Consider the following 23,855-nt stretch of genomic DNA (forward strand, 5'->3'; position numbering starts at 1 on the left):
AAAAACCCTAAATGAAGTAGGTTGATGAGTGACTTTATGAAATAAATACCTGTCTGTGAGCATCTTCTTGCACATTTCAAGGATAATTTTAAAATCACTTTCTTATTGAACATGTGCGTCGAAGTTATAAAATTCAGCATGGTTGTTGGATTTTTTTAAATCTGGGTTTTTTTTTAAATTTAATACTGTTGTTCAGTTATGATCATTTACATCTAACTGACCAAAATTAAACTCGTATGATCCATAAGCACTCATAATTACATACTACATGTAATGTTAATAGTCAATATAATAAACCTTCATCTTCATTGAAGCATCTCTTGTTTCTACAGCAGTTCTTTAATCTATCTCAATAGATTTCTAGTGTACAGCTCATATAGATTTGGTCAGTGACAAGGGTTAGAGTAGTCTTGTAGAACATTTACTTGTAGCTGTGAAAAGCCCACATTCATCAGAGGATTAGGTCGATCAGATTGTACCGGGATCAATGGAAGGACTGTGTGATCCCTCTTAGGCTGTAATGTGTTCACCTTCTTTGGAGAGAATTCACATACACGCACATTTCTCTGTCGTAAAGCCATTTATCTCAGAATGTCAAATTGCAATAATTAACCATTATTGATCTTAAATTCAATTAACTTCATTAACACAGGTCATGATGTGGGTACTTGTAAGGGAGATGCTCTTGACAAGTGTCTTTTCATATATGACATTGAATGTCCACAGTCGTGGCTATAAACTGTTCGTATTGTGCCACAGGAACATCTCTTAAAAATGACAAGAATTTGGTTGGTGGTTCTGAAGCGACATTTTAATCTCCTCCCCCTCATCTTCTAGTTCTCAGGGTTTTCCAGCAAATTTTCTATTCAGGAATCAGTGAACCATTTGTTTCCAGCACATTATTTTAGTGTGGTATTATATCAAACCCCACCTATTCAAATACCGTTCAGTTCAATAGCTAGTGCTAGATAGAGACTCATTTACAAAAGGATGTATTAGTATAGTTAGCAAATGAGTGAAATTAATATTCAGTGCTGCTTTTTGCTATACATACAAACCAAGCTGGGGCTATCTCGTAGAGGTAATCCTTAGAATCTCTGCTTTCTCCAAGTCCTAAGATTCATATTGCAGTTAATAGTTGTTTTTCTTAATAGAAGGCTGAATAAAAACTGTGAAAGGACACAAAGCTTTGTTGGCCCACAGTGAACTTTTGTTTTTTTTTTTTCTTCGTGAAGAAACTTCATTATAAGTACGAGTTCACAATAGCTGAAATTGTGACTGAAATAATTTGGATTTCTACTATACCATTCATACAGTTGTGTGGAGTTTATTTTAAGGAGGTACTGCAACCAAAATAGCTATTGAAACTACTGTATAATGCCTTCAATGGGAATTTCAAGTTGCAAGAAAAATGAAGGATTGAAGGATCAGGTTGAAGGTCTTTTGGTACATTTTGAATGTCTTTAAGTAGTCATGATCATTTACAAATAAATCTCCCAAGTAGAGTGACTCACTGTAATATATTGAAGCATTTTATGTCAAAATTTGACTTTTAAAAACCTGACAATGAATGCTGCAGCTCGAGTGATGTGTGTTAATATTAGTATATTTAAACACAAATACAAAGTTGGTGTTCTGGGTACTGTAAAACTTGTAAGATGTGGACAGATTAGGAGCAACAAAAGATGCAGGAAGTAAGGTGTAAGATTTTTCTTCTTGGCCTAAAAAAAAGCTAAACTATAATCAGAAGACTCTGAGAAATGTGGATAAAGAGAAATGAAAACAGCAGTTTTTTTCAGAAACAGATTTCGGTTACAATTAAATGGTCATTTTGTCACTACATTTGCTATTTCCACTCCACTATACAAAGCATTACTGAAAAGAGGCAGGGCAGAAGCAGAATGGTTTGATTACTGCATTTGAAGAAACTGAAGTTCCATTACAACATCTGTTTGCTCAGTGAAGGATTATAATAATTAAGAGCCATATTGAGAACTTTTATGCTCGTGCCTGCTTATGCTGGAGTTGCCTGTGAATCTTGTATTAGTTTGTTGAATGCCTCTCTGCTTTTCAGTGGTGAAAAGATGCCACCTAAATGCTGTTATCTAGCAGAGATTGTGTCACTGTGTGTTTTAGCACCAATTCATATAAAGCATTTGGCTTCGTCTTATCAGGATGTTGATAGTGACTTTTATTTAAAAAAAACCCAAAAACTAACCAGCCAAACAAAAAACCAACAAAAACCCAAACACACAAAGAAACAATCAACAACAACAACAAAAAAACGCACACCAAAACAAAAAACACCACCAAAAACAAAAAACGCAAAACAAAGCAACACACAAATATTTTTATTCTTTGAGGATTCTGGTAAATATTTTTGCCCATTTGAGGAAATGGTAATTCTGCGCTTAGAAAAATTCTGCTGAGTCGAAATAAAACAATTTACTTCCCAAATCAAAAGTAGGGTGAAAGCATAACATGAACCTGTTTTCTCTGCTTATGAACATTTATTTCCCACTGCAGTATGTGCTTGCATGGAGTGGAAACTCTTAAGTCTGTAGTACTTCACACCAAGCAACTGTCTTGGAAACCACCGGAAAACCACTTTTGTCTTACTTAGAGTGGATCACATTTATTCATGATGAATAATTTATACAGCAAATGTAGGTGTTTTTTTCCTCTTACTAATGCACATATTAATTTTATTTGTTAAATGTGAAAGTTTTCAGACTGTGGGCTGTTTGTGAACTGTTTACTTCAACAGTTTGTGCCTGGCTCTTGAATCCCTGGTGGTATTTCCCCTTGGTGGCTAGTTAGTTGACCCTTAACCTCACAATGGATAGTGAGGAACTTCATGCTCCTTCAAATTTTGTTTGTTTGTAACTTTGATATACTTGGAGGAAGGGCATCCTTTCCCCAGGAACATGGAGGGGTGAGGAGGGGAGGAAGAGGAAGGTACTACATGATTGTTGATGAAATGGGAACACCAAGACCCTGAACTGACTCAAACTGAGCAGCAGTTGAGAATTCCCAATGGGTGCTCACAGTCCGTTACTCATTTGCCTACTTGATCTAGTCCTGATGGTGCTTGTAGAAGGGTTGTTTATGTGGTTATAGGGAAGGCCAAGAAGGTTTTTTTTCCTCCTTTTCTGCAGGATCTGCCAGAAATTCCAGGCTTCTGCTCATAGGGACTGTTAAAATCTCTACTCCCCCAGAGTGCAAAGGGGAAAGGAGATTGATTCCACAAAAATACGATAGCAAGGAAAGTCCTTCTGTCGTCATGGAAGTCCATAATGCTTCTCAGCCCTTCCATTTGATGACTGTGATCCTGCATTGCTTCTGGTAATCAACTGTGGGCACACACAGTGGGGCCACAAACTGTTCCCCAGCTTCTCTACAGCTGTGATACTTTGGGGAGTCAGTTGTACTGTGTATGCGTGCCTGCAAATTTAGGACAAAAGCCACAATAATCTGTTTTTCCTGACCGGGCATAGTCTCTGAACTGTTACCCTGTGAAGTTTCTGATAAGCATGTCATTTGCTTCTGACTGTACAATAACGGCATCTGAAGACAAGTGTTATGTGAGGAAGTATCTTTAAAAATCTATACTGTTTTGTTCATTATACATGGGAGTAACTTCGATCTTGGATCTCACTTAAAGTGTTTTAATCTTCAGATCACTTCTTGTCAAAAACTTCTTGTAGAAGGTGGCAGATGAACTCTTCAGGTGAGACAGATCTCACACTGATCCTCATGCAACCCTACGCATAGAAGAGTTCACTGCAGTGTGATAGAATTATGTGTTCTTCTCCACATTAGAAAGAAGTGCTGTTATGTTTCACGAGTGGATAATGTGATCAGATTTTAGAAAAATCCTGCTCAGCAGGTTGAATTCAGGGAGTTTAGGCCCTGGGCAGAAATCAAGGCAGAGCACAGATTTGGAGGAGAGAGGCATGATCCATCGTGTTACATCTCCAGCACAGTTCTGGTAGAATGGGCGTACACAGCTTACCTGAAATTGTGCTTTCTGGGAGCAGAAAGCTCTCTGGAGAAGACTTGTGACAATACTTCCTCATATTTCAAAAACCTTCCTTATTTTCCCCATTGTGAAAAGAAGTTTGCTGGCAGTCTGCAGATTCAGCGTTTATTGGATCCCAGCAGCTTGGCTCAGAGGATGTTTGTAACCACAGGCTCCAAGTTGTGCCCAGTACATGCACCTGTGGGTATTTCATTGGGTGTTTTATTCTACGTAATTGTTTAAGCTGAAAGCTGGCAATTGCATATACTGTACTCCCATAAACACTGTGAAGAAGCATAGGAACAGAAACACAAAACTTAAGCCATCTACTCATGTTTTGTGTAAATCGCTGAATTATATATATTAACCTACAAGAGTTACAGGCTACTTTACTTGTGTTCTTGTCTGGCACTAGGCGAGTAATTTTTAACTTCTTTGGATTTCTAGGTTTGCAGCTATAAAATGTGGATAAGAATTTCTCTTCCACAGGGTTGCTGTGAAGAATAAAACACTCATTGAAGCTCTTGAACACCTCAGTAGAGTGATGCTGTCCCATAGTGCTAAGTTGTTTCTAAGCCATCATCTAATATTATGGCATCCTGTTTTTTCATGTGTGTATATAATGAAGGAGATAATACATGAATGTGATCTTTATGTAGGAATCTATCATTTAACAAACATCTAAACAGTATTTGGTTTCAGAAAAATGAACACCTCCCTTATTAGAATTAGTAGCATTTTTGAATGTTTTCTCTCCTCATTTGTAGGTGGACTGTATGATACTTTTCATATGGCAGTGTAAAGTCCAAAGTGAATTGGAGACCTGAATCCTGTACCCTCCTTTAAACTACACAAAAACCAGGGGAGTTTGGAATACAGTCACATGAGGAAAAGGTGCCTGCTGTAGACTTGCTTTGTACAGCACTTAGCCCACACTTTAGTGACATATAAACTCATTTCTTGTTATCGTCTCTTCACTGTGTATTCTTGTCCATGTAATTCTTGACTCTTAACACTTGCAGTTGATTTGAGCTTTCTGAAGTTGCTCCAAATGTAATACCAGTCCAGGATGCTGGATAAGAGCAGCTGACTAGATTCCTGTAGCCTAATTCTGAGTTCCCTGTGGCAGACAGCTGCAGTATTTTCATGAAGAAACAAACACAAGTACACTTCAAAGTTTCTAGTGCCTAATGTTAGCCATCTAACATGATAGGCATGCTACGACACATCCATCCACACTGATTCCCAATAACTTAATACTACACTATTATTGGCATGAAAAGGCTGCAGCTCTACCAACATACAAAAAATCCAGCTAAACAAGCATTAATCATGCACATCACATCAAATTAACGTGTTCGGAATTAATATTCTTGACCTTGCCAGTGGGCAGAATAATCAGTCTTGCAGTAGGATCGTACTCTGGTGTGAGGTACCAGCAGCTTCAGCCGATGTGTGTGAGAAGTGCTGACCTCTCCACTTGGAAATAACATTTCTCTCCCATAATAGACAGTCCTGCCTCTATGAAACAGAACCTTTGACCTTTCTAACAGGAATAATGTCCCTGTCAAGGTGCTGGGTAATCAGTATTGCCATGCCTGTTTAGAGACAGTGGTGTCATTTGCCACTCTTGTAAATAGGGCAGCCGCTCTTACCTCCCATTTCTATTGCCTAATGAGGAATACGCTAACATCTCTGCCAAGTAGTGAAGTCTTGAATACAATTTCAGTTACATGTGAATTATCAGTCAGTCTCGGTATAGAAATAACTCATGTTGTGGGTGAAATATTTGCCTTTCTTCCTGTAAGTGGAAGGCCTGCAGAGTGGGAGTTTTCTAACAGACTAATGTAACTCTTTTATATGCCTTCATTTGCATTAGGTCTTTGATTGACTCCATCCACCGAGTTGGTTTTCTTTTGCCTCTGTTCATTAATTTTGTGAGTAAGGTTCATTGCTACAGTCAAATCATCTCCGTGCTGCTGTTTCTCTGTTGGCTTTTTCTTGACTTGTGTTCAGACTGTGCCCCCTCTTAACTCTGAATGGCTCCACCGAAACTGGGGACTTTTCAAGGTTTTTTTCATTGATTACTTAAATGCTAAAAAACCAGTCCAGTGATTCCTTAGATGGTTGGTGTCTGCTTTAAAACTGAATGGGATCTGATATTTAAGAAAAAGTTCTGCACTCCCAGCAGCACTGGCTGTGGCAGGAGCAGCCCTCTTGCAGCACTGTGCTTCAGCTTGGGTAGCAGCGGGGAGTGAGGCTGCAGAGTGAGTTTCACTGGTCGGGTCCTAATCACTGCTCTACTTCATGACCTGTTCTATCTTTTTTTCCCTTTTTCTTTTTGACTGGGAATATAATATTCATCCCATAAGCACTGGGAGCATTATTGCTCCAAATCCCTTTCTGCTCTTCTCTTCAAGTGTAAGATGTGTATGGATTCAGCTTTTTTAAGAGTTGAGAAGCTTTTCTTTTCAAGATGCACTCAAAATCAGATGGTTTGGGAAATGATCCTTAGTATTACATGATGATTTCAAACCATGCATAAATAAATAATAAAGCTGGTTGTAATGTTTTTAATAAAAAGCTATTTGGTTAAAGCCAAAATATTTCCAAGGAACTCAATGGTTTTGATAAACTTTTGTAGTTAAGCATTTTTCATGTGAGAAGAATATCTGAATATTTTGGTGCGTCTTCAAGCAAAGAGCTTATATTCTAGTTTAATATACCCCAGTAAGCTAATTAAAATAAAAGGAAAAAGTCTTGGCAAAAAAACATAATTAAAACAAGACATTTCAGAAATATCAAAATGAAATATTTGGGTAGATCCAAGCCAAAATATATGGTCTCAGATGCATTTTTTTTTCCAGGAAATAAGGGAAGAATTGTGCAATTAATTAGTGTTGGAGAACAGTAAAAAAGGCCTGTAATACTATGCTTTTGAATTTTCAAGCAAACTGAAGGAGGTGTTTGTCTGACCGTGTTTCTGGGTGGGTGTTGCCATTGAAGGGATGAAAACCATACAATGCAATGTTTTTCCTCTTTCTGCTGAAGAGGACCTCTAGCAGTTGAGGTTCAAGCTGGTAGCTGTTGTGCTGGTGGGCATCTCGGAACATTGTTGAGTTTGGCCCAGGACATCAGCAGAGCAACACTTGTTGCAGCTGCACAGGGACTTCCTCCATCTGCAGGAATGTAATGGATTGGTGGTATTTCCTTGCTCTTGTATAGTAGATCTCTGGTGTCTGTGTAAAGCCAGGTATATGAGTTTATTAGTGTATATACATTATGTAGATCATTTTGGGCAGTGATGGATCACAATTTATTTCCACTGGCAAAGAAATGATCCATAGCTCAGTTACAAAGGTAATTCCCTCTTGTGTGGAAATGAATTGCATTGTACCACAGCTTGCTGTTATGTATTGGTATCAAATGTGTTAATTTCATTATTACCTAGCAGTTTAATTATAATAAATATTAATGAGGAAGTGTCTGTTCTTGACCTCTCTGTAGCTGCACCTGCAATAGGTTTCTGAGCCCTTTGATATTCTCATCTCTGGAAACTGAGGGCCCTATCATGGAACTGCTTTCCATTTTTGTCAAGTATTATGTCACAATGACACTATTGCTCAACTTGCAGGCAGTTTCCTGTGGGTTATGGTTCCCTATGAGATGTAAACTAGAAACTTTGAGGATTTTATTTTTTTCCTTCTTTTATTCTGGAAAAACAAAAAACCAGAACTACCTAATTTCTTTCATTTCCATTCTTATTAACTACTTCTGCCCTTAGATTTTCATTTAGAGTTGTTTTTTTCCCTCAGACTTTGCTGTTGAGGGTTTGAAGAAGAGTTCTACAGATGCCCTGCTGTTTCAAACATTTACTTTACACTTGAAAAATATCAAACCACAAGTCGTCTTTTCCTTTTTTTTAAATTAGAAGGAAATGGCTGAGTAGCCGTGGGCTGGAGACAGGGCTTCTTAAAGACAATCTCTCCACCGGGCAGTGAATCTCAGTGAAAAGTTTTTTTGCCATCACCTTCTGATTTTATTCTCTGCTTTCATTGTTCCTTTGATCTTCCTGTAGGTACCTAAACAAAGAAGAAATTTCTCTGCTACAGCCCTCCTTGTCCTTCTCTCTGTTGCAGTGAAGGTGTTACCTTCATCTGTACTCAGGCAGGCTACAGATCATCTCTCTCCCCTGAGCAAGATCTGGTGGGGCAGGGAGGGATCAGAGATTCCCTTGCCTGCAGATGGGCACCTTTCCACTAGCACACTGCTAGCATGAGACTGAAGTTTGGCCTTAACCCTCTCTCCTCTTCTGTTCCACATACTGTTAACAGTTTAATTGGGTTTTCTGTAGAGGAAATGTCATTTGCCTTTTGCATCGAACCACTGAGGACAAAGCCTCAGGGATCTGTGAGTCCTTCAATCACTGTAAAGCTACCTGTAGTGGTGTTGCAAATCCTTTGAGTATGCCTGGAGTCTGCCATCACAGGTTGGTCCAGGACTTATTGGGTTGCCTTTTACTGCCCTGAAGGCAAGTGATGAGGTAACCGGCCCTTGGAATAAAGCCTTGGAAGCTACTGGCATAAACTCCATTTTAGGATGATGTTTTAAGTTTTAGGCTAAGAAGTTTCCCTGAACACCCTTACCTCTTGCATAAATCTTTGGTTGAGGAAGTTGGGGGTAATGTTGCTTCTCATCCCTCCTCTGCCTTGTGCAGGGGAAGGAGCAGAAAGAGTTGTTCATACTGTCAGTATATCAAAGTTGCAGATTGCTGGGTTAAATTCCATACTGTCATTTGTGCCTCATTTCCCTCATATCTGGATCAAAGGCTGATGTCACAACTTGGCTTCACAACTTGAGCTTAGGAAGGAGAACAGCTATAGAGGAGGCAGCTCCTGGTTAACACGCAAATATGCTTGATAGTTGGTGAAAAGGGCAAAGAAAGCATGAAAGGTAAATAGATTTACATTTAAATGAACCGCATGCTGGAGGTTTTCCCTAATGTAAAAGTCACTGTCCTAAAAAGCTGTGAATGTGACAATACAAGTGTTTCAGTCCAAACAACATTCATAAGATTTCAGCAATAAGAGAAATAAAAATGTAAAGAAAAACACACTAATTAGGGGCTTGATTCTGTGACCCCATTTGTGTTGGTGAGCACCAGTCCCTAGGAGGACTTCCTGTGGTGTGCAGGGACCAAGCACCAAGGGCTTTGGGGTGTGATATGGTGGTGGGGATGGGTGACATATGCTCACAGTAGCACTCAGTGGACAAAAAGAGCAAAAGACAGGTGGGCTTACAGAGTGCTTTGGTGTGTCATCACAGCCCACAGGTGTGAATGAGGTCTTTCTAATACAGGCAGTGTGGCAATAACCTTGGATTTTCTTTACCTTGTAAATAGGGAATTATTCTTCAGTTTCACAACAGAGGCAAAAGAATGGGAGTTGTAAAAGGACAACTGTTTCCACAAGGTGGAAAAGAAAAAGGGTACATTTGCTTCCAAATCATAGGTTTCATGCTGTAATTTCTTCCTTCCATCCTTCCTTATTCCTATCACTAGAATATGGTGTCATTGAAAAAGAGGTAGTTGGTAGCCAGTGGTTTACACATTATCAGTAAGTAAAATTTTTCACCTTCAGAGAGTAATTTGAACTGCTTTAGTCTCCTTTGCTAAAATTTTTGGAGAGTTCAGAAACTTTATGAAACAAATAATTAAGATGAAAAACAATCTGTACCATCCACAGGGGAATGAAAGTAGTGAACAAAATCCACCTTGTTACATTCTTTGTGGTGGTTTCATTGCAAGTATTTGCAGGATAGGCACTGATCCTTACTACAGATTGCCAACATGACTGTAAAATTCATAAAATAAGGATTCTTGAATTCTTTCAAAATATTTTGAGAAAGCATAAAATAGACAAAACAGCATGGTTCTATTTCATTAGAGTACATATACTTGCTCTTAAAGTCTGATCTTGATATCAGCATCTTTGAAACATCCTATAAGTTTGTAGCATAATTCGTTCAAACTATGTTCTCCCAAACGTTAAAAACAGGACCCTTGCTGCATGAATTTTCTGCATTGAAATTAGCTGAGCTGAAATACCTAATCACAGTTAGGTGTTGCTCTTATGTGACATGTTTGTGCTTTCAAAGGTTTAACTTCTATTGTGAAGATCAGATTATAACTTTACATGCTTGGAGGAGGATTTCCTAACTGAATGAAGAAATACTCCATGTGAAACTAAAAGCCTGATTTCGTTGTTACTTTAACAGTTGTTTTGTCTCTTGTGATTTTCTGATAACATTTAAACATGTTTTCCCTGAAAGAAGTTTGTAAGGTTCAATACTGTATATGTGATATCTACTACACTGTTCTACATTTTTCACTCTGTTGGCTGAAGTAGGTCTTTTTGGGATCTAAACTATTATCTTCTCTGCACTGTTGCCTGAATAAACAAGCTATAGATTATTCAATGTGTTTAAGATCCAGATACCCACACCCAGCTCAGATGTGTTGCACAGAAGGTCAGAAGTCAAGTGTCTTCAACTTCAACCATAGCGTCTACTGGAAATGCATTTTTTTCAAAGTTTATACTTGTATTTGTGAGAGATTGCAAGAAAATTTTAAACTCCACTTAATACAGAACAGTTGTGTTCTATTTTTGCTGTCCTGTGTAGCTGTAAATTAATGCATTATATAGAAATAGATCATTTTGATCAGTTAATGGTCCCTCAGTTAGTGTTTCCATAGTTTTCCTGCCTGAAGGAAAAAACTCAGGTAGACTTAATGTATGTCTAATATGTGCACAGAAGCACCATGGAAGGAAGAATGTGTTTACTGTCAGTTCTCAAATGTCCTATTCAGGAAGAGTATCTTAGATTTACATCACCAGTTGCATTACTTGAGGTGGGGGAGAAAGACAGGATCCCTGTTGGGTGTCCGTGTAGCTTATGCTGAGTAAATATTGACAAAGTAGTCTAAAGAGCAAACACTTTGACATTTGTAAGGTCCACTGGAAGGTCTTGTATATATTTATACAGCGAGAATGAGTACAGCATACCAATTTTCTTGAACTAGCTCCTGAGATAATTCTGCATGGGCTTTCTTGTTGAGGAAGGTATGTTTAAATGTGAATGGGTCGTTTGTTACACCCATAATGAATGCCCTTAAATTTCTCATAGTGAGTTGTTTCAAAAGGTTCCATCACCTGCTTTTAGTATCTCCTCCTCTAAAATATGATACAACTAATAATGATAACTTCAAAAATCTAATTTTTTTATGATTGTAACTGGGGATTTTTTTTACTTTGTAGGAATTTTTGATGTTTGCTGTACTCTATATTTATTAAAGATTGAGTCTCAAAACTGTAATGAGCAAAAAATGCTTGCTTAATTTAAATGGTGAATCTGTCTGTTAAGAAATGCATTAGGGGTAGGAGAAGCATAAGACATGTTAATTGACAGACAGGAACTGCTGTCTCTGAGGTTGATACAAGTAATTTATTACTTTAGAAATGAATGCCACCTCCAGAATGTGCTTCATTAATTTCAAATTTAGTTTTAATTTCAAGCTGTTGCCCCTTGAGAAGAATAAGGTGGCAAATTATGTTTGAAGAGCAGATTTTTTTCTTGCTCTGAAGAAACACTAAATTTTAACTGTTTAATTTTACAAATAACTACATTTCTTTGGCTAAAGCACTTAAGCAAATGTATGATCAGCAGAAACTAACTTACATTTTCTTCTCTTCATAATAGCGTATGTTTCAGATGAACTAAAAGCAGCAGCACTGGTAGAAGAAGATGTGGAACCTGATGAAAATGCAGTTGATGGGGAGCCTTCAGCAAAATATGCATGTCCAGAAAAAGACTTCAGTAAGAACTGCCAAAGCTACCAAAACTCTCCAGCAGCTGAATTTTCTAGCCATGAAATGGACAGTGAATCACATATCAGTGAAACAAGTGACCGCATGGCAGACTTTGAGAGCAGCTCTATTAAAAATGAGGAAGAGAGCAAGGAGGTTTCAATACCACTGGAAGACTCTACTGTATCTGATAGTTTAGAACAAATGAAAGCTGTATATAACAACTTTCTCTCCAATTCCTACTGGTCCAATCTCAATTTGAACCTTCACCAGCCGATTTCAGAAAAAAACAATGGTAGCAGCAGCAGTAGCAGCAGCAGCAGTAGCAGTTGTGGAAGTGGCAGCTTTGACTGGCACCAGACTGCTATGGCTAAAACACTGCAGCAAGTTTCTCAGAGCAGAATTCTTCCTGAACCAAGTCTTTTTAGCACAGTTCAATTGTACAGACAAAGCAGTAAGCTTTATGGCTCTATATTTACTGGAGCCAGTAAATTCCGCTGTAAAGACTGCAGTGCAGCCTATGATACTTTAGTAGAATTAACAGTGCACATGAATGAAACGGGACATTATCGAGATGACAACCATGAAACTGATAACAATAACCCCAAAAGATGGTCCAAACCTCGTAAACGTTCTTTGCTTGAAATGGAAGGGAAAGAAGATGCCCAGAAAGTATTAAAGTGTATGTACTGTGGTCATTCATTTGAATCTCTTCAGGACTTGAGTGTTCATATGATCAAAACAAAACACTACCAAAAAGTGCCTCTAAAGGAACCTGTTACACCAGTAGCAGCAAAAATTATCCCAGCTACTAGAAAGAAAGCATCACTGGAGCTTGAACTTCCAAGTTCTCCAGATTCCACAGGTGGGACACCAAAAGCAACAATCTCAGATACTAACGATGTGCTTCAAAAGAATTCTAATCCTTACATTACACCAAATAATCGGTACGGTCACCAGAACGGTGCCAGCTATGCCTGGCACTTTGAGGCGAGGAAGTCTCAAATTCTGAAGTGCATGGAGTGTGGAAGTTCTCATGACACTCTGCAGGAACTTACGGCTCACATGATGGTGACAGGACATTTTATTAAAGTCACTAACTCTGCAATGAAAAAAGGGAAACCAATTATAGAAGCCCCAGCAACACCAACGATAACGTCCTTAGTAGACGAGAAAATCCAGTCTGTGCCACTAGCTGCCACCACTTTTACGTCTCCTTCCAATACACCTTCTAGTGTTTCCCCTAAATTAAATGTTGAAATAAAAAGAGAAGTAGATAAAGAAAGAGGCATTGCTGATGACAAAATGAAAGACAAAGAAAAGTCAAGTGAAGATGAGGAGAAGTATGATATCTCCTCAAAATACCATTACTTGACTGAAAATGATCTAGAAGAAAGCCCTAAGGGAGGATTAGATATATTGAAGTCTTTAGAAAACACAGTTACATCAGCTATAAACAAAGCCCAGAATGGCACGCCGAGCTGGGGTGGTTACCCCAGTATTCATGCTGCCTATCAGCTGCCTAATATGATGAAGCTGTCATTGGGTTCATCTGGGAAAAGTACACCATTAAAACCTATGTTTGGAAACAATGAACTAGTATCACCGACTAAAAACCAGCCCCTGGTGTCTCCAGCAAGCAGTCAGACATCACCTGTGCCAAAAACAAATTTTCACGCCATGGAAGAATTGGTAAAGAAAGTCACCGAGAAGGTGGCTAAAGTGGAAGAAAAAATGAAAGAGCCTGAAGGAAAGCTTTCTCCAATGAAGCGTGCAACACCTTCGCCATGCAGTAGTGAAGTCAGTGAACCCCTTAAGATGGAGTCCTCCAATGATGGTGGCTTTAAAAGCCAGCAGAACAGCCCAGTCTCTCAGAAAGATGGTTGCAAGGATAGTCCAGCTGTAGAACCTGTGGAAAATGGGAAAGAGCCTGTTAAGTCCATTGTAAGTTCTTTAAGTAGCAGCACAGCTATCATTACTGATCACCCTCCCGAACAGCCATTTGTAAATCCATTAAGTGCACTGCAGTCTGTCATGAATATTCACCTTGGGAAGGCAGCAAAGCCATCTTTGCCTGCTTTGGATCCAATGAGCATGCTTTTTAAAATGAGCAACAGTTTGGCAGAAAAGGCTGCGGTGGCCACCCCACCTCTACCGTCCAAAAAACCAGACCACTTAGACCGTTACTTTTATCATGTCAACAATGACCAACCCATAGATTTGACGAAAGGCAAGAGTGACAAAAGCTGCTCTTTGGGTTCAGCGCTTTTGTCATCCACATCGACATCTTCAGCATCTTCTTCATCTACAGTGACAACAGCAAAGACATCTGCAGTCGTGTCATTCATGTCAAACTCGCCGCTACGCGAGAATGCCTTGTCAGATATATCTGATATGCTGAAGAACCTGACAGAAAGTCACACATCAAAATCTTCCACACCTTCCAGCATATCTGAGAAATCTGACATTGATGGTACTACAATAGAGGAACCAGAAGAGAGTACACCAGCTCAGAAAAGGAAAGGACGTCAGTCTAACTGGAACCCTCAGCACTTGCTCATACTGCAGGCCCAGTTTGCCGCTAGTTTACGGCAGACTTCAGAGGGAAAATACATCATGTCAGACTTGAGCCCTCAAGAAAGAATGCACATTTCCAGGTTTACGGGACTTTCAATGACCACAATTAGCCACTGGCTAGCCAATGTGAAATACCAGCTCCGAAGGACAGGGGGAACTAAGTTCCTTAAAAATTTGGACACTGGGCACCCAGTGTTCTTTTGTAATGACTGTGCTTCACAGATCAGAACTCCTTCAACTTATATCAGTCATCTTGAATCGCATCTGGGTTTCAGGTTAAGAGACTTGTCCAAACTGTCCAGTGAACAGATTAACAATCAGATAGCACAAGCAAAGTCACCATCTGAAAAACTGGTGACGTCCTCTCCAGAGGAAGATATCGGAACTTCTTATCAGTGCAAACTTTGTAACAGGACTTTTGCAAGCAAGCATGCTGTTAAACTTCATCTTAGTAAAACACATGGGAAGTCACCAGAGGATCATCTCCTGTATGTTTCAGAGTTAGAGAAGCAGTAGCATTTGCTTTTGATTAAAATAACTGTAATTTGCTTTGAGGAAAACTGTCAAAGACGCCTTAAAGCTACTGTTTAGTTCTTGGCACATGTTCTTATTTTAACTCCAGAGTCGCTCTGGGCTGAACTGTTTTGTATAACTGTACAGTGTTTAAATAGAGGTGCATAATCAGCTGTTGTTACTGGTAAAATATGAAGGTTAAAATGCAGTGGTAAGTGTTTGGAACTTTGTGTAAATTGGATTTAGTTGCTGTGCATCCCTCTGATGCATCAAGCTGCATGCATTAACAGACAGTTTAATTAAGCATTTATAACTAATTCTGGTGCACTTTCTTCATGTGACCTAAGTGTGCTGGTATTTCTCACCCTATAATCTTTAGCCCTCTGAGTACTTTGAAGCACTTTTGCATTAATTTGGTAAAAATGTATGGATATGGTTTTTTTAAACCCTTACCAGCTTAGTTCTGATTACGAATATGAACCTCCATTTATGCAGAGGTGTCTCACACCTTGAAATTTAAAAATATAATTTTCACATTGAAACATAGATGTATATATTGTATAGATTTCAAAATCTTGTATGGAAAGTGTGATTGTGGTTAATGCCGTTTTCTTTTTCTTCAGCATTTTTAGCACCAGTGGGTTTTGTACCTGATGAGCCCCAGGTATAAACTGTACCTATATATAGTGTATATTTCATTTTTTTAGATGGACCGTTTTTTCTTTTAGCATCCAAACATTGTAAATTATATGATGAAAGATACCACAGATAGCATTTATAAAGTATTCAGAAACATTATTCTTAAAGCAAAGTATGTTTTGTTTTGTTTTGCTATACAGTACATCTATATTAATAGAGGTTCATGTTTAAATTATACATATTTATTAGTGTTGCTATCTTTTTTTTTTTTTTAAACCGTCTGAAGTAACAGAAGCCACGGACTGCACTCCTGGCATGCATCTAACTGTTTTGCACAACATGACTTTTAAAGGTATTTATTAGTAAAAAAAAAAGAAAAAGAAATAAAAAGAGAGAATTCAAAATAAACTCAGTGCTCAAAGGGTTAAATCTATTTGAAAAACTTGTACTGTATTTCCTAAGCATTGATAAAGCCTTTAAAATGTTTGTACTGTAATACTTTGCTTAAAAGTTATGAGGCATTCTGTGATATAACCTCTTTTACTTATTTATAAGCACTCTTGGTTGTTATTTCCTATTGTAGAATGCCTTTTTATTTCAGTTGGTAACTTTCTGTTTTGCTCTGCCTAATTATTCTCCCAAGATTCCATACTGCAGCTTTATCTTTAGGCATATGAAAGGTAACCCGTGGTTACCAGCACACTAAGTGATTCTGTTCGTCTCCATTTTTGGCAGTTAATTTGCAGAAGTAACTGACAGCTGACACCATATGAGAATCTATGTATAAAATATTGGCATGTAAACAGCACAGACACTGTAATGCACTCTGTGCCCTGTTTTGTTGTTGACAATGAAGCACCATTATATGACTCTTCATATAACCTTTTTTTCTACAGCAGCATTAAAATTGTCTTTTTGCTATAATTTTGTGTTGCGTTCACAATTATGTCTGAAATGTGCTACGACTAACGAGCACATTAAAATTAAATTGTATGCTATCTGTTTATGGCTGAAGCTTGAGTAGGTTTCTTCATCTGCCAGGTGCTGGCAGTCAAAAGCTGCACATAAATCACTGGAGTTTTAGTGAACTTTAGCATTTAAAGAGCAGGGTAGCACTTATTCAAAGGCTGCATTAACAGAATTTTTTCCCCCAGAAAAGATAAATGAATGTTATAACTCCTTTTTAAACATCAGGTAAGGCTGAGTGTGAAGACAGGGTTTATAAGCAACGTGTGGCAAAGCAAATAGGTGTTTTGCTGTGCTGTGTATTCCGACCCAGGCAGATAATGCTCCTTGCATGTGTTCCCCCTGAATGTATTGAGCAGAGTCTGCAAGTTGCATGGGTGGGTGTTTCAGGGCTTAGAGAATCCCTTTCCGTCTACCCAGCGTTTTCAGGTGACAGGAGTACGAACCTGGGACTGCTGACTTAAACTTGTGAGTCCTCTTATGGCCCTACCTGCTGTTTTACAGCATTCACAGCAGACAGGGAGAGGGGAAAAGAAGGTGAATAAAGCATGCCAAATAAACACAAACAAGCAGGAGCATTTATATGATAATGACAGACTTTTACTGGTGTTGACAGGTCATCCCAGCAAAACCATTGAAAACAATTTACATCTCGGAAGCACCAATTTTACTATGCATGTAGATAATGTATTTTGCCATGCATGTAGATAATGTATTTTGCCAGTCCGGTGAACTCAGAGTCTGAAGATGGTTACATGGGAACCAAAACCACCATTACAGCACTTAAGAATCATGTCTCAAGTAATAACTAGCATCTGAATGTCAAATGTACAGAGTTGTTTTTTTTAAATCTACTGTCTTCCAGTAAGCAACTAATTAAATCTTTGCTTGCTTGCTTCCTTCCTTCCTTCGTTCCTCCCTCCCTTTCCGTCTCCCTTTCAGTCTCCCTTTCCATCTCCCTTTCCGTCTCCCTTTCCGTCTTTCTCTGTAATTCTAAAGGCCAGTACCATGTGTTCAAAAATGTATTGGAGGGTTCTGTTCATCCTATAGCACATACTGCTAAGCAGGCCTAGTGAATGGGATTAATGATTAGGGCTCTGGGTTTTTCCTCCTCTTTTGGCTCAGTGTTGTATCTGATTTTAAGGTCATTTTTATGTCAATGTTTATTGCCTCAGCTCAAATTCCAGCAATAAAATTGAAGCATCTCGTTTTACTGGTTGACTATACCATGCCAGGAGTCCCCCTCACTTAGTTAGGAGAGGCAGCCTGGCTAGCCGAAGTCTTCCATGAAGCCTCCAGGGTGGATGTCCACACTTTTTGCAAATCGATGATCTCAGTCTAAATGCAGCCAAACTTCTTACCTCTACAGTGAGAATTCCTCCTTTGAAAATTATAACAGCTTAAATATAGTATTTGGTTGCAAACGAGAAATTCACACATAAGGAGACTGGCAGATTATTGCAAATGTTGTCAATCAATGTATTTTTAAGACGCAGCATTGACTTATAATAGTAATGCTAAAAGCTCTGTATGCAATACTGTTATCTGGGACACGGGGGGAGTAAAAGCAAGAGACTAAAGTGTCTTTTGCAGTGTTCTTTCTACTTATTTTTAAAATACAGGCAAGGGGTTGATGATTGCAAACACCAAATACCACTGATGCAACTGCACCTAATCTGGTTAAAATCAGTTCCTGAGCCTGACTTAACTAGGTCTGAATGACCTAGTGAGGAGATGTACTGGGCAAAAATTCAGGGAGCAACCGTATCTTTTAGTGTACACCAGAAATTACTTTTTAATACATTTTTAAATATGCTTGAAACTTTGCAAATGAATGGCTAGTCAGGATCTGCATATCCCAAATTTATTAAAATAAAGTTTAGCTTGCATTTCAGAACCTCCAGGACTGGCATACCAATGTGATTTTGCATTATAAAGAATTTAGAGAATCAATGGACTAGAATAATGTTCTTTTCATCCATACACTGATATGTATATTGGCATGGTAACTATTAGTGCTACCCAAATCACCAACCTAGCTATGTTAAGATAATTTTTTTCCTATTAGACAAACTTGAAGGTATGGATGCAGGATTTTAAAATATGCATCTGAGTTCTGACCTTTGCTTTGTACTTGATATTTTATTTAGAAATATGCAGATCAAGTGAGACAAAACAATACCTCAAGAAATAGTTTCAAAATAAAATTGTGATGGGGTAGGAAGAGCTTTAAATCACAGGTGTATAAAGGTGACCCTGGTCTAACCCCACCCAAGTAGTGTCTTGTTGCAGCATACTGTATATCTTCCAGCCATCACATTTACGCAGTATCTTAAAATAACATTTGTGATAAATGTGCAATTTAACTAATTTATGGTGCTATGATGTGCTCAGGGCTACATGCAAGATGAAAATCTTAAATGGAGCTTGAACAGCTCACTTCACAACAAGAAATCAATATGCCAGATCTTAGAGAGCTGTTCACTGGAGTCAACATTTAGCCAAAAAAAAAAAAATCACTGAATGTTTCTTTAAGTTTTAGTGAGTAAGAAATATATCATTAACTGAAATATGATTTCTAAGCTAGTGTAAGGAACTGTTTCTGAAACTGAAATCTTTTTAGAATCTTCATTATATTTTTTTAATTAAAATCAAAAGTATACTGTTCTAATTATGCAGTTACTTTCGTGGTAAACACTGTGCAATTTTTTATCCAAACCAAGGCAGATTAGTATTATCAGTATGGGAATTATCTGTTGCATTTTAATACGGCTTTGTATCTTGCTGTATAAAGCTAGACATAGATATGACTGCATTTTATGACAGCAAAAAATTTGGCTATTCTTTAAGTTTTAAATATACTGGCATGTATTGAAGGGAAGAACCTTTAATTTCGCACCTTCTTATTTCAGCTGCAACAGAAAAAGAAGTAATTGGTGCAAATGGAACAGAGACGACTGGTAATAAAGCTAAATTTAATTAACAAATTTTTTATTTTACAATATGCCTCCAGAAAGCCTTATAGATTTCCTAGAAAAATATAAAATTATTACAATTATTTTTGCCTGCTTTGTTTGGATAACTTTTTGTTACAAGAATATGTTGGATCTTTGGTAGGTAGTTTGTTACCTACACTGCTTCACAGAGCTGAAATAAGGGAATGGTCATAAAACTAGAATTTATCAAGCAGAGTAGAAAAAAAAAAAATAGTTTTGAGGTTACTCAACTCTTTTAAGAAGTCACTGGATTGTCCTCTTAGCAAAGGATGAAATAGGTCTTAATACTTGACTGGACAGTTACCATTTTAGCAGTGGAAATGCAAATGTGTAACTCCCTCGGGTATTGCTAGTAAATACATACAATCTCCAGAAAAAAAAAAAAACAAACAGTAAATTCTCTTCTCCTGGACTTCATGCCAAGATGTGCCTTCCAGCCCTGGGTTGACCTGCTGTAGGTAAATGAGAGAACAAGAAATTATTATTGTACTGCCATCTCAGAATATGAAAGCGGCTCTGTTGTTCAGGGTGTGGTAGCAGTAAATCTTGAGTTTTCAGTAATTATCCTATAATAATTAAAAGTTTATATATTTTTAGGATACTGCAGCCCTCATTGAAGAGTATTTGCATAAAAAGTCATTTTTTACCAGTGACGGAAGAAAGAATTGGGGTCATTTACAGAAGGGAGCAGAATTACATATTAACGCATCATTATACATGTCTGAAAGCATTGGAATAATTGCTGAGGTTACAATCTGTTTTCAGGCCTTGGTTTGAGGCAATAATTTTAACTAAATGTTCAGCATGAAAAAGATGACTAAGTTTTACTAATACGTAGCTCATGTGCTGTATTCGTTATCTAGTACATACACAGATACAGTAGCGGTGTTACATAAATTCATTTTTTACCTGTAGAAACAATCTCCCTTTATACTTAGTATCCAGCTTATTTGTTAGGGTAGCAGTTTATTTGTTTTTCAGCAGTATATTACCACATATACGTTGGACACATTAACTTCCTCAGCAGCTGTTTCTTGGTTCACTTTGCCTTATTTATAGCTTGAAATGCACTTCTGGTTAAATAATCTTTTAAGAGAATTAAAATCAGACTTTCTGGGATGGATGGATATGTCCAGACCACTCACCAAGTTCATATCAATAACCTTTATTGAAATGAAACTGCAAATCACACTTACTTATATACCAGTGTACCTAACTTTCATTGTAGGAGTGTTTAAAAAGTAAAAATAAAAATTACAACCTAAGGCAGCTATGCCAAAAAAAAAAAAAAAAAGAAAATTTTGAGTAATAATATAAGAAGACATTTCTATATATCACAGTTTTAAAATTCTTAGCCTGTTTCAAGAAATAAAAAAGGTTGTCGTAGAGCAAGCAAAACAAAGTTAAAAATGGCAGTGGCAGTCATGGCCCCATTTCCCACCCAGGGCTGTGGGCAGGTGGTGGAGCTCTTCACAGCTAATAGTGATGTCTTCCATACCTAAGCTGAAATGGTTATGTGCCCCTCATGTCACCTGCTGGGTTTTCCTAGTGTCACATTAGGGTGAGGATGTGCATTTATTCCCTGATACACTTAAACTTTGCAAGTGTCACAGTGGACTTTGTAACCAAATAGCCAGCTAATTTTCTGATTTCTTACCTTGTGATGCCTGAATTAAGGGCTTTGGTCACAAGGGAAATGAATTTCAAATGATTTGGCACTGTGGAAAAGCCTATATTAGACCTGTCAGCCCCATTCCACTCCCTGTGGAGAAGAGAGTGTCCATCTTTTTTTTCTTTTTTAATGTCAAATATATAAATGGAGAGAGGGTAACTTTTAAACTTTAGTATAAATTAACAGTGAAAAATAGTGCTTTATTAAGCTTCAACATATCACATTCATTCTTGCACGATAGGAAACTGGGGACATGTTTATAGCCATCGTAATTGTGAGTTAGTGACCTTTCTAGCCAAGTGAAATGAAATTGCTTGAAAATGGAATTCTTTTTAATTGGCACATTTGTAGGTGGTGGGGAAAGGAAGGGGATTTGTTAAAGCATATGTGTAATACAAAGCCTGTAAGGAACTGTAAGAAGAGCCTAAAGCCTGTGCTCAGATGTAAACCTGTGTAGAGAGGGAGAATGAGGTAGGTGTGTCAGGAAGCAGAGTCATATTCTTGGATTTTTTTTTTTTCTAAACTAGAGGTACAGTCACTGCAGTTACGCCTCAATGACCATGAAACCGAGTCGGCAGAAGCTGAAGGACTCAGCTCCTGAAAGCCTCATCAGGACTTGTCATCGCTCTAATGAATATCATTTAAATTGCTTTGTATATTGGTGGAGTTTGGATGTCGATTTAATTTGTGCATGTGTTTGAGTTCTTCTGCTTGGCTAGACTAACAGAGAGCAACAGCCTAATGAAAAGTGAGTTGGTGACAGTGTGATGAGCCCCAACCCAATCAAATGTGTTTGAAGGGCTGTTTTGACAGGGATCTTAAAAGTAGATCTAGAAAAGAGGAGTAGTGCTTCAATTCAGTACAATTGTTTCAGGCTAAGAATGCTGCTTTTTGTACCTCTGAATGGCTGAAAATTTTCTGTGTGCACTCTGGTTTGTGCTAAAATATTAATTCATCACAGGATTGTGTTTAGAGGAGTCTGGGAGAATGGGTTTCCCCTATTAAATGTCTCTGGAAATTACTGGAGTTAAAACACCAATTTAAAATTCATTACTGGGGTACACCAGTAATTGGGAAGCAAGAAATGGCTTATCCAGGAGTTACAGTGTGCACCTCTGTCTCTAATGCTGTGTTGCACAGGGCAAATCGGAAGAACAGCAGCAGATTAACACTGGAGAGCAGGGGCTGGCCGGTCAGGGCCAGCCGTGGACTTCACCTTAATTCCCATTTACTGTGCCAGGAAGTTGAGCACATACTGTTGCGAAGCCGCAGAGAAGGCCAGAGCAGATGGAGAAATTCTGCAAAATCTATTTCAGTGCTCTCTAGGTATTGGGGATAGTTTGGGGACAAGAAAAACTGACCAGCAGTGATTCATACTAGCTGTGGGGAAGGACGCAGGTGGGACTGAGAAAGTCCTTCTCTCCTGAATGCCGTGGCTGTGCGGTATGGGGAGAGGAGGCTCCCCAGACGGCACAGTCTGGCTGATTCAAGCAGGGCTTGTCCTCTGCATAGCAGGAAAGCCTAATCTGCAGGGTGGCTGGACACTGCCCTCAGCACACCATAGGCTTACCTGCGTTACCATACTAGCAGCATAGACGCAGTCTCCCAGGGGGATTACTAGAAGAGGGTAAAATAGCCAGGTCAACCCTATAAATTATACTAGTTCCTCCAATCTCTAATAAAATGTTCACTTTTTGCCTCTTACATGTGCATTTGGAGGATGAAAGAAAAATAGGGTCTTGATTTTTATTTGCCACTGTGAAGGCAAATCAATTTCCAAAACAGAGCTGCTGTCAGAAAGGGGAAATAGAGACTAGCACTTCTCTGTCGTATCTGAAGACTACAGACCCACTCCTACATGGTAGCCTGTACTTCACAGTGCTTCAAAATGGACACCAGGATCATAAGCATTAAAAAAAGAAAAAGGCAATTTTAAAATTTCACATGAAAACCAAACAACAACAAGAGACCATGGGAGGGAAATTGGGTTACAAGAAAAATCTACAGACCAGAAACTCTTATCTGAGAGATGATTAATACATCAGAAAAATTGTTCAGCAATGGTTCATGCAAACAGACCCTCTATAATTCTGCCATAGTGAGATCAATGTACTCTGCTGAATGATTGTGGCACTGACCACTTGAAAGCAGGGTACCTTATGCTGATTTCATACCCCTATGATTTCAAAATATATGAGATTTTCCAGCTCCCTCTGAACCGAATCCATGTATAACCCTCAGGAGATGCTTGCTCCTGTTTTGTAGTGAACATGACTCTTTCTTTCTCCATTGTACCAGATTTTGTAAATGCCATATGCTTCTTTTTAATGCGTTAAGTGCTTTAATACAGCCAGCACCCCCAGACAGACTAGTTATCATCAATAATTTGAATGGCAGGGCTCCAGTATGCCTCTTAATTTCAACTTGAGATTTGGGCAGGGTGGGAGAACACCCAAAAAAGCAAAAGAAAAAGAGAAATATGTTATACAAATGGTATGGAAGTCTGCAGAAAGGAGCTATTAGATAAAAAAAGCACAAATTCAGAGCTTGTGTTTGAGTATTTAGTGTTAAAAATATAAATTAGGTATTGAAGAAGCACAAAACGC

At 38.3% G+C, this 23,855-nt stretch overlaps 1 protein-coding gene across 1 annotated transcript in view; it reads left to right on the top strand.

Moving 5' to 3' along the window:
• TSHZ3 (teashirt zinc finger homeobox 3) overlaps nucleotides 1-16,539 on the top strand; it is a 67,130-nt gene extending 50,591 nt beyond the window's left edge. The window contains exon 2 of the mRNA XM_075101469.1: nucleotides 11,780-16,539. Within this exon, the coding sequence (XP_074957570.1) occupies nucleotides 11,780-14,979 (3,200 nt within the window). The 3' untranslated portion in view covers nucleotides 14,980-16,539. The remainder of the gene's footprint in view (nucleotides 1-11,779) is intronic.
• Nucleotides 16,540-23,855: the final 7,316 nt, after the last annotated feature.

The sequence above is a fragment of the Phalacrocorax aristotelis genome, chromosome 8 (genome assembly GCF_949628215.1).
Source record: "Phalacrocorax aristotelis chromosome 8, bGulAri2.1, whole genome shotgun sequence".
Lineage (NCBI taxonomy): Eukaryota > Metazoa > Chordata > Aves > Suliformes > Phalacrocoracidae > Phalacrocorax > Phalacrocorax aristotelis.